The sequence below is a fragment of the Ipomoea nil genome, unplaced genomic scaffold, assembly GCF_001879475.1.
Source record: "Ipomoea nil cultivar Tokyo-kokei standard unplaced genomic scaffold, Asagao_1.1 scaffold1125, whole genome shotgun sequence".
Lineage (NCBI taxonomy): Eukaryota > Viridiplantae > Streptophyta > Magnoliopsida > Solanales > Convolvulaceae > Ipomoea > Ipomoea nil.
In genome coordinates this window covers 537,052-549,536 of record NW_017617553.1, presented here as the reverse complement: position 1 = coordinate 549,536, position 12,485 = coordinate 537,052, and the positions used below count along the sequence as shown (strand labels likewise).

At 35.0% G+C, this 12,485-nt stretch overlaps 1 protein-coding gene across 1 annotated transcript; it reads left to right on the top strand.

Annotated features, from left to right (window-relative positions):
- Positions 1-9,114: 9,114 nt before the first annotated feature.
- On the top strand, positions 9,115-11,577 carry LOC109183374 (uncharacterized protein DDB_G0275933). Its single transcript, XM_019333452.1, has 3 exons — positions 9,115-9,325; positions 10,097-10,244; positions 11,287-11,577. Exons 1-3 carry the CDS (start codon positions 9,271-9,273, stop codon positions 11,369-11,371), a joined length of 288 nt encoding a protein of 95 aa, XP_019188997.1. The 5' UTR covers positions 9,115-9,270; the 3' UTR covers positions 11,372-11,577.
- Positions 11,578-12,485: the final 908 nt, after the last annotated feature.

Sequence of the window (12,485 nt, the reverse complement as noted above, 5' to 3'; positions counted from 1 at the left end):
GGTAGGGAGGGATGTGTCAGATTTTGTGGTGGACTGTTTGGATGCTCAGTCCTTTCCACCTGGTTTGAATGAGACGGATGTAGTTTTAATCCCTAAGAAAGAAATCCCGGAATTTGTGTCTGATTTGAGGACAATAGCTCTTAGTAATGTGGTGTATAGGATCATGGCAAAAATGATGGCGAATAGAATGAAACCATTAATGGATGAAGTAATTTCGGAGTCTCAGAGTGCATTTATACCTGACCGACTTATCACTGATAATATCCTAATAGCTGCGGAGGTGGGACATTTTCTGAATAGGAAGCAGTGTGGAGCTGTGGGTTGGGGGGCCTTGAAACTGGATATGGCGAAGGCTTATGATCGCATGGAGTGGCCTTTTCTCCGGGGAATGATGCTTGCCTTGGGTTTTGATAGTAGATGGGTGGATCTGGTTATGCTATGTGTTACATCTGTGTCTTATAACTTCTTGGTTAATGAGTCACGCACTGTATCTGTCACGCCTACCAGAGGGTTAAGGCGAGGTGACCCCCTGTCTCCCTATTTGTTTATTATTTGTGCAGAGGGGCTATCAGTGTTGTTACAACAGGCGCAGAATAATGGCTTTATTCATGGCTGTAGAGTTGCGAGAGGTGCTCCCCCCATCTCTCATTTATTTTTTGCTGATGATAGTCTGTTGTTTTTTAAGGCAAATGCTAACGAGGCTGGGGCAATTAAAGATTGTTTGGCTGTGTATGAGAAGTTATCGGGGCATGTGGTAAACTATCATAAGTCCAGCATCTGTTTCAGTAAGAATACAGGTGTGGAGGATAGGGATGAGGTGTCGCAAGTTTTAGGTGTGGTGCAGGCACCGAATTTTGGTAAATATTTGGGACTTCCTTCCTTTGTTGGAAGGAATAAAAAGACAGCTTTCTCATACATTGAAGATAAGATCAGATAGAGGATAGGGTCTTGGAATAAGAAATTGCTATCACAAGCTGGTAAGGAGATTTTGTTGAAAAGTGTGGCACAATCAATGCCTACCTTTTCAATGAGTGTATTTTTATTGCCTATATATGTTTGTGTAGCAATTGAGAGAACTATGAATCGATACTGGTGGGGCACTGATTCTGAACGTGGCATCCATTGGAAGGCGTGGGATAGATTATGTATCCCTAAAAAATATGGTGGTCTGGGTTTCAAATGCGAGCCTTTAATTTAGCAATGTTGGGAAAGCAGGCATGGCGATTATTGACCAAGGGAGACTCGTTGGTAGCCCGTGTATATAAAGCCAGGTATTATCCAAAGGATTCTTTCTCTGAATCATGTTTGGGGAATAATCCTAGTTTTTGCTGGCGAAGTATTATGGCGGCGAAAGGGTTAGTTTGTGGAGGTGTAAGACGGAGAATTGGAAATGGAGAGTCTACTTTGACTTGGGACCACCCCTGGCTCCAGGATGGTCAGGATCCTATGATACAAACTGAAAAACCCCCCAACTTGGTAGGAGCCAAAGTAGTGGGTTTGATTGACAAGGATACAAGAACATGGGATCAATCAATTTTGGCAGATATATTTGATCCGATTGATATACCCCGGATTATGAAAATACCTATTTCCCCAAACTATGATGATTCTTGGTATTGGCATGGGAATCCAAGTGGCTGCTATTCAGTGAAGAATGGATATAGGCTCATTGTTGGAGATTATGAGAATAATGGTGGTAATTTTAATAAATGGCTTTCACTATGGAGGCTTAAAATTCCACCCAAATGGAAGACCTTTTTATGGAGAGCTTTAAGTGATATCCTCCCAACTACGCAGAAGCTAATTGAGAAGAGAGTAGAGATTGATCCCACATGTGCCATGTGTGGCACTATGACTGAAGATGTTATGCATGCTTTAGTAGTATGTGATTTTGCGAAGGCTACATGGAATGAGTCCTGCCTCCCAATCCCCAGTATTGTGACATATGTGTTTTATTCTTGGTTTGATGGAGTAATGAATAACTTAGGCACTAATGATATTATGTTCACAGCTGCAATCTTATACCACATATGGAGGGCAAGGAACAGAGCAGTATGGGATCACTGCTTACCAACACCGAAGAAACTTGTGGCGACAGCTGCGGCTACAGTACAAGCATGGCGGCAAGTGCATTCCGAGGCCGACTTGTACCGGCACCCCACCAACCCGCAAGCCCCTGTGGAGAATCCGACGACTGGAGCCACGCAACCTCCAGCACAACTGAGCATGTGTTTTGTCGACGCAGGTTACCTGCCCGCAACGAACAAGGCATCCGTTGGAGCTGTCTTCTTGGACCACACCGGAGCCTTTCGAGCGGCCTTCAATGCCGAGCTACCAGATTGCTTTTCCCCTTTGATGGCAAAATTGTTGGCATGTAAGGAAGCTTTATCGTGGATGAGGAATCGGGGAGAACAAATGTTTGTGCTGCACACAGATTGCCAGCAGCTACATCGTTATTTATCAACTACTACGGACCCTATTCGGTCCTATGTTGGCTATGCCATTGATAGTTGTAGGACTTTAATTTCTTATTTCGATTACTGTTTAGTTACTTTCGTCCCTAGGACGAATAATTTACTAGCTCATTCTTTAGCGACTATAGCTTTTAATCAGTCTACTGCTATGTACTGGGATGATTTCCCACCGGATGCTATTTCAGCTTTTCTCTAATATATGCCAATTAACTTGGTTTAAAAAAAAAAAAAGGAGTACACATAATATTTTTCTGGTTAAATTAACATTTTTCTTAGGTTTTTCTCTTGTTGCCCGTTAATATAGATGACATGGAATTTAAATTTTTTTTTTAAATGGTGACATGGAAATTATTAGTGTTACTTAAGGCATCCCCAATAGGAGCTTTTACATGAATTTTAGAATAGTAAAAATTAGATGTTGAGTTTTTAACAAATGTGGAGTTGAATTTTGAATGGTGTTTTTCTCCTGCTATACATGGATTTTTGTGGGACCTCAATTGGTGAGAAAAATGGAAAGGCAGTATTGCTTTGCGTGTTAGGCGCACTTATCGTGCCCAGTAGGCGCGTAAAGCGCATCTTTTAATTTTTTTATTTTTATTTTTATTTTTTGGCAATTTTTTTTTTGTTTTTTCTTTTTCTTCCATTATTTCTCCATCATTTCTCTCATAGTTGGCACTTAAAAAATCACAAAAAATCCATTACTATTGAAGATGCTCTTAAGGGTTTGAAATATGAGTTCTACTATGGAGACTCCCAAATTCTACTCCATCAATTATACTCCCTCATATGGCAAGCATTGATAGGACATTGTCATCTTGTGGGTTCAGAAAAAGTTATCTACATTCAAAATTTGTGAGAGGGAATAAAATTTGAGGGTACAAATAGTATTTTCTTTGAAATATCTCTACTTAAGGGTTTGAAATATCTCTCGTCAATGGCTGCCAATAGTTGTGAAGCACCGGGATTGTCATTGCGAAGCACCGTCGAATATGTTAGGCTAGGGATTTGAAATTTTGGGGATTTTGATTTGTTTTGTTAATGGCTGGGAACGTAAAATGGTATTTCCTACTCTATATTTTCAGTATATTATTTACACTTCTCCGTGAAATTATGTTTTGTTCCCGAACCTCCAAGTTTCACATGCAGGCCCGGCCCTGGGCAAGTGCAGCCTGGGCCCTTGTCCAGGGCCCATGCTTGGAAGGGGCCCACCACTCCCATTACCTCTTATATATACCATAGCATTTCATATAATTATTTAACATACATTAATGTTAAAGGTTTCTATGTTAGCTTAGTTGGTAGGACTCTCCGTTTTTTGTGCATATGGTCTTTTCCATAACATTTTCCTTGTAGTTTGTAATTTTGTATGCTAATGGTCCCCTCATATGTATTTTTTTACCTAAAATCTTCCCTCCCTACTCTTTAGTAGATGAATTTAGGGATATTATTATATTATATTATATTAAATAAAAATTGTAACTTACTAAATTAATTTCTATTTCTAATTTGTATTTTTTAAATTTAATTTGTAATTTTGTGATTTTTTTTTACCTTTCTATAATTATAGTGAGATTTATAATATAGATTGATTTGTGATTCATATCAAATTTTGAATCTATTTCTATTCGACTAATTTACTACTTATATTTAGAATTTGTGTTATTTTGTGAACTTTATAATGAGTTATGTATATGTAATATATTTTATGATTTAATTGTGAAAAATATTTTAAAAGATAATTTAATTTTTTTTATGAATTATCTAGTCAATGTTGTTTAGAAGTTCTATTGTTTGTCATCGTATTCAAATTAATCTATAAAACTTTGAAAGTGATCTAACTAAAAAAATTATAAATATGATATTAATATAGAAGATGTGTGATTTAGTACGTGTTTTTTATTCAAACTATTTTATCCAATTAGTTATGTTTCATATTTGAGTGTTTTGATTTATTATTCCTAATAATTAAGATTTTATGCTATGCTCTTTTTTGTAAGTTTTGTTTTATAAATTGTTATTAATAATTACTTTATTATTTATTATAATAATAATGTGATTCTCTATAAGCTATATTTGGTTTTAAATTATTTATTTATTCATTTTATAAATTATATAATTCTTTATTTATGAAAGCACTGGTGCGGTTATTGATTATTTTGGATTCACGAATGCATCTATAATTGTTTTCATGTGTATGTAATATTGTTAAAAACTTGTGAATCTTATTTAAGTTATTGGACATTACTATTTTTATTTTTTTTTTTGAAAATCAAATCTTAATGCATTAAATCACGAGCAATAGTGTTTACAAGAAAGAGGGGTGGGTTGTCAAACCACTCCCCGCAACCTGACTCAGAAAAGGCCTCCCTAGCAACAATGTGGCCGGCACTATTCGCAGATCGTCTTACAAATCTGAATTGGACATCGTCAATCTTAGATGCCAAATCTTTAATATCATCAATCAATAAACCAAAAGCAGAATAAAAAGAAGTACTGGAAATAGCATTAAAAACAACTTGGGAGTCCATTTCCTCATCAACACCTCCCATACCAGTATCCTTTAGCCAACTCAAAGCTTCTCTCAAACACAACGCTTCAGCCTCCCTGACATCAAAAATGCCATGCACTGACACATTCTTCACGGCCATAAACTTCCCTTCATCATCTCGTAGAACCCATCCAAGACCCATCATATTATCTGTTGAATTTAGTGCTGCGTCTGTGTTTAATTTCAATCTCCCCTGGTTTGGCACAGTCCAATAGTCCCTTACGGTAGGTGGCTTAGGCGTGTTTGGTTGCTCATTAGCTAGCTTAGCTTCCAATTTGCCCAGTGGCTGAGCGTTCTGCGTAACAACACATGCATGTCAAAAGCAAGCCCTTTCCAAACAAAGTCATTCCTAGAAGCCCAAATACCCCAGCAAGTACGTCATTATGAACTTAGATAGCAAGTCACCCTTCAACATCTTAATATAACCAAATAGCCATTCGACCACATTATTACCGTAAGCAGTTGATGATGCCGGGAGCCCTACTAAGTTCCAAAGCTTTACCACCTCAGTGCATTGAGCAAATAAATGACATGCCGTTTCATCTTCCCTCCTGCACATATGACAGATCAAAGAACAGTGAATATGCTTCATGTGCAATGCATCTCTCGTTGGCAAAAAGGATGAAGCCAACTGCCAACAAAATTGCTTCACCTTGGGAGGCACATCTAGGTTCCAAATAATAGACCATGGTCTATCATCTTGTGCTATGCCGGTCAGCCGTTTATAACACGACTTTACCGTGTAGTCCCCTTTATGATTCCAATACCAAAACCACGAGTCATGTGGTTTTCGCATACTCAAAGGGACTTTCAAGATTAGATTCACATCCCGGTCAATAAAAGATCCCTTAAACGATTAACATCTCATCCCGTACCTTGAGTATTAAATAATGTTGCAACAGGAGCATCATACTCAACCTCTGGCATAGGCGTACGTACATAGGGCTCCTCCTCGTCCGGCAGCCATGCATGCCGACCAATTTTTGTGTCTAGGTCATTCCTAATGCGTCGCCTACAACCCTGCCGTAACACATTCTGTACCTCCAATAAGCCCTTCCAGATAAAAGATGGATTTCCACCCTGAACTGCATCAAAATAGGAGCATTTAGAAAAATACTGAGCTTTATACACCTTTGCCACCAATGATGTTGGCTTGGTGATTAAGCTCCAAGCTTGTTTACCCAGTAGTGCCAAGTTCATCTCCCAAAGCTTCCTGAAACCCATACCTCCTGCAATTTTTGGAACCGACAAACCGCCCCAGGACTTCCATCTCAATCCTTTTCCTGCCCCCACAGTTCCACTCCACCAGGCACCAGTACTCATTCATAAGAACCTCAATTTCCTTGCACAAACCTGTCGGAAAAAATAGTAATGGAATAAATATAATGTATTATATAAATGTATATATTTAATTAATTATAATTTTTATCTATCAATCTATCAATATATATATATATATATATATATATATATATATATATATATGTAAATAAAAAAAAAATTAACTGTATAAGGTAGGAATAAAGTAGGAATTACAATTACATTGTTTGGTAGAGAGGAATAATGGAAATGAGAGAAGTGATATAAAGATTAAAATACCCTTGTATAATAATATTAGAGTAAATAGAGTAAATACCACCTATGGTCCCTCGAGTTTGGTGGCATCGCCATCCATGGTCCCTAACTTCCGTAATTACCATCCGTCATCCTCCGAGTTGTCAAAAGTTACCTTCTAGCGTCCTTCCGTTACTTCCTCCCGTCTCAGCCGTCAAAATGGAGGGTAATATTGTCATTTGACTTATACGAAAAGAGTTAATACCAGCCAAGGTCCCTCGAGTTTGGTGGTTTGGCCATCTTTAGTCCCAAGTTTCCATATTCCATTATTTTCCTTCTTTCATATTCTCTTCTTCAAATGTATTATTATTACTATTATTTATAGTTATTATTAAATTCTTATTATTATTATTACTATTATTTAAAGTTATTATTGTTATTATTAAATTATTATTATTATTATTATTATTATTGTTATATTATTAGCATTAAATTATTATTATTATTATTATTATTATTATTATTATTATTATTATTATTATTGTTATTATTGTTATTGTTATTGTTATTGTTATTGTTATTGTTATTGTTATTGTTATTGTTATTATTATTATTATTATTATTATTATTATTATTATTATTATTGTTATTATTATTATTGGTGGTTTGGTCATCTTTAGTCCCAAACTTGGCCAAACAATATTAAAGAAAGTTGGAGGTTCCTCAACTTCCAATTCGAACTCCCTCTTCTCCTATACAATATGAAAGAAGGAAAATAATGGAATATGGAAACTTGGGACTAAAGATGGCCAAACCACCAAACTCGAGGGACCTTGGCTGGTATTAACTCTTTTCGTATAAGTCAAATGACAATATTACCCTCCATTTTGACGGCTGAGACGGGAGGAAGTAACGGAAGGACGCTAGAAGGTAACTTTTGACAACTCGGAGGATGACGGATGGTAATTACGGAAGTTAGGGACCGTTGATGGCGATGCCACCAAACTCGAGGGACCATAGGTGGTATTTACTCAATAATATTAATAATAACATTCAAAGACAAATATGTCATTTTCCCTTCTCATTATATGGATGAATTCATTGAATTACAATTCATAATGGGGACCTATGAATTGCAATTCAATGAATTGAGGAAATTGCAATTCCCTCTAACTAAACAATGTAGTTTATCATTTCATTGAATTGCAATTCAATTCCAATGCAATTCATGCTAACCAAACACCCCATTCATTCTAAGTGAATCAATTTCCTTCTCTTTCTTCACATCTAAGTTTAAACTTAAATATTATGGAATTTAAATATTCTAAGTTTTGCTTCCAAAAAAAAAAAAAAAAAAAAAAAAATTCTAAGTTTTAAAAGGTTAATAATATTGGGGAAAACTTCATGCAATTTTGTTTGGTAATTAGGCAATTGAAATAAAGTGAGAGATTTTTTATGTCTTTAAAGTGGTTGAAAATGTCATTTTCAATTATATTAACATATTTAACCTTTTTTTTTTAATGCTACTGGCTCTATTCGTATACTTTCTCAACTTACTGAGGCTCGAACTCACAACCTTCTAAATAAAAGTTCAACTCAGGTACCATTAAACCACATAGTCTTGATAACATATTTAAACTTAAATATTCTGGAAACTTAAATATGAAGAAAGAGAAGGATATGGGTCTGCTAAGAAAGAAAGGAAAGAAAAACTGTCAAGCTAGCAAAAAAGAAGAAGAAGAAAAAAAAATCGCGAGTTAACAACTTTTAAAGTAGGTTAGTGGGTTGAACCTTGGGTTGCATTTTAAAAGTCACAAGTTTAATCTAGGCTCTTGCAATCCTTTAATAATTTTATTCAAAAAAATGAAAGTAAAAATAAAATTATCATTTTAACCATACTAAACGGTGTCATATAACGGGTCGTTAGCGGATGGGCAATATATACAACATTTTAAAAATTCAGGGACAACATTTACACCACTTAAAATTAAGGAGCGACGACATTGATAATTAGGGTATAAGTAAGAGACATAAATTACAATTTTTTTTTAATATTTATTGATTATTTCATAGTTGAATTGCTTTCTCTTCCTAAGTTGTTACACAAGAATTATCCTAATAGCTAGTGTTGTACTTGATACACTCAAAATACCTGCACACACATAGTCCGTAATTATTATCCATCTATACAAATGAAAAAAATAAGGGAGAAAATTTTAATTTATGTCCATCGCAAATATGTCAATTATCAGTGTCATCTCTAAATTATTAGTAGTGTAAATGTTGCCAATTAATTTTCAAAGCGTGACATATACTATTCTTTATCTGAATTATTAATGGTATAAATGTGGTTATCTATCGTTTTTCCGATTTAAAAACCACGTTTTTTTTTTCTCAATTTATCTTTCTTCGTTTGTTCTCTTCCCTTCTTCGAGGGTTAAAAAAAAAAAAAAAAAACTGAAAGATATTTTTTGAGTTTCCAAACTTGCCCTTAGTAAGCTAATGGCATTTATGACCACATTGACGCTAAATTTACACAACCCAAATCACGAATTAGGGTTTAGTACTTGCAGTGGAAAACCCCCCGAAAGACTCACACGATAGCTGAACAGAGAAGTGCATTTTGTTACCTAATCTATCAACAGATAATTGAATTTGCTGCTGTGCAAGTTTCTTCCAGCAGAGACAGAATTCATGGGTTACGTGCAAGAAGCAAGAGAAAATCACGTCAAGAAGAAGGTTGAAGAAGGTACTCGCACATACATTTCATAATCTGTGACCCTTGTGTTTCGCAATTACTATTAAATGATTTCGAGAAATTTTGTTATTTTACAATTACCCAATTTGAGAGGCTTGTTTTAATTATTGTTTTCTGTTATTTAAGAAACAATGTGCAAATTGCGCCGGCTTAGAGTCTTGGAGATCATCTTTAGGGTTGCCAGGCTTTGTGGTTTTTATGCAGTGGAGAACACCGTAGTTGAATCTTGAAGAATTACATGGCCTCATGGATTATTTGCTTCCCCTGTTTCTTGTGGGACTTTGTAGAGTTATGAAATCTCATGGGTATCATGTGCTAAACGCTGGGGAATCACTCCCAACTTTATCTTCTGAATAAATTGTCATTTTATGATTTTGTTTTACTTCATAACCATATGGAGTTGAAGAAATTGTATATGACATATGCAGTTTAAATTTCTCTAGTTGTGTGAAATGCATCGTCTTATAAGAAAAATTTAAATAAATCCTGAAGAGGTATATGTGAATGGATCAAATATGGTGTTATCTTATTTAGTTTCTTTTACCTATGATTTTTAGAAACTCACTTATGACTTAACTGGATGGACATTATTATTATTTGAGAATAGATAGTGTATCATGGGTGTTGGTTTTGACCTATGCCTATATAATGAATTGCATACTTCAAGTGTTATTTCATGTTTTTCCTTTGGACATTCAGTTTTTCCCTGGTCATCTGGCACAGGTTCGTTATTTTTGACATGCAAATATTTCAAAATTTCAGCTTTACGCAGCAAAATGAAGCAGAAGGCGCTAAAGGAGTGTGATGAATATGCTGCGAAATATGCTGAATGTGCAACTGGAAAAACAATATCTGTGGTTTGGCAATGCCGCAAACAGGCTAAAGAATTAAATAATTGCCTTCATCAGTAGTAAGTTTGCTTATATTATGGTCAAATCTTGTTTGTTGATTTTTCTTAACAAAGATATTGAGCTTTATTAGCCTTAAAAGAGCTGGTTGTACCTACACGTTCTGCTTTTCTGTTATTGCCTTCTTGGCATATACGTTAGAACTATAGGATATAGAAAGAGTCATGATTATGAACTATCTTCCAGTGGCATTACCTTGGTGTAATGCCATTCTGATGCTCTGGAAGTGTCATCCCCCGGTATATGCATGGCGTATCCATTGTTGTTAAGGCGGACTTTCAAGGCGAGGTGCCACCGACCGCCTAGTCGCCTAGGTGATTAGGCGGCCACCTAGGCAATGAGGATATATATATATATATTAGCAGGATATAAACATATTCTCAAATCTCAACAATAAGTACTAAATTATGGAATAATTTAGCATTTCCAGCATTGGTCTTTAGATTTAGCATTCCTTTTAGGATCCGTTGATGGATCATAATTGGGGTTATTTTCATTCTCAACCATAACCTGTCTTAAAACAAAGTAAACAACCACTAAGGAGAGGCTGGGAGGGGGGAGTCAGCGTCTTTGGCTCTTAGCTACGTATTAGTAGGGGTTTTATTTTTTTTAAGGCTTGGCGAGCTCGTTAGGCGACCAGTCTCCACCGACCGGACGCCTAGGCGACTCCTTAACAACAATGGCGTAATTGTCTTTGCCATAGTTTACTCTGTCAACATGCATATTTGTTTGCCATCTATGTGATATGCCCCGCTTTCCAAACAATAAACCTTGATTTGAATCCTATTTTCGCCCAGCAAGCATACCAACGAAATCTATCTGATGGTACTGTGGTATTTGAAAATGTTATTGACATTAGAAAGTTGCCCTTGATAAGATTCAATTGATGGATACTTGCTAATGTGAAATAGCCTCGGTTACTTATTTCTTGCTCAAAATTCAATAGGGATATATAATATAATTGCATGTGTAGTTCCAATGATTGAAAATTTCACCTAATTTTTTTGTAAATGTAAGGAAGACTGGATATGTTTTATTATGCAGTACCAATGACTCTGTGTTGGAAGAAATGAAGAAAGAGTATGCTCTTCAGCAGGATGGAAAGGAGCCAATGACTATGAGAGTATAAATTGTGCGGTTGGGATTTTACCTGGTTCAGTAGGCAGTATTTGGGAGAAAGAAAATATTTTTCTTCACCTGCAAGGCCCAACATTGTGTCGGTTTCTAGTCTGTAAGATCTTGTTTAAGCTAAAGTGCTTTGTAACTTTGTGGAGCCTGATGAGAATTCCAAGCTAAGCAAGAATAAAAAGACAAGAAAACTGGTGTTTGTTGACCTTGTGACTTGGTGCTTAATTGCTTATTGTTTTCACGTGTATATCCGAGATATCATACATCCAATGTTATGATAAAAAAAAAATTAAAAATAAAAATAAAAATAAAAAATTGTTTGAACTCGAGTTTCCAACATACAAGTATACTATTTAGGAAGAAGGGTCGATAAAATTGCCAACATTTTGTGGTTAATGAAGGATGCATATTAAATATTAAAAATAAAACAATAGAAATGAAAAACAGCTTTGTTGATTACTTACATTTTCATCTTCAAGAATGGAGAGTATATACATCTTTCTCGCTGTTTCAATAGAACATTACAACTCCATCCATCACTTTGGGTGTCAATATCAATCATCTTTAGTGCAGTTGTCATGATTAATAACATAATACCATTCAAAATGTATTGATAAATAATGGTACCAAATAAAATACATCAAATAGAAATTAAATGTAACAATTGAAAAATTACAGCAAATACAAATGTAAAAGTTTTATTAACTACTCCCTAACTTGCTATCATATTTGTGATGATGAAGGTGACTACTTCATCCACTGCATTTTCTTATTCATTTTTCATGAGAATTCACATGAGATTTGAAATTCATTTTGTAGATTTTTTTTAATTTATTTAATTATATATATTGAATTTGAGCTTATATCTATATATATTTATATAATATATATTTTTTGTTCTTGATTGATTTTGAATTACAATAGTAATGTTTTTTGTACATTATACTTTCTTTGTTATACTAACACAAATAATTTCTCATTTTACCTTTTTACCTTTTACATTTTTCCTTAACATCGTTAAATCTAGCCACTAAATTATAAGTGAAATTAAAATTACGAAAAGTGGTCAAATAAACCCCTAAACTTTATTTGAAAAGTCAATTAGCCCTCTAAAC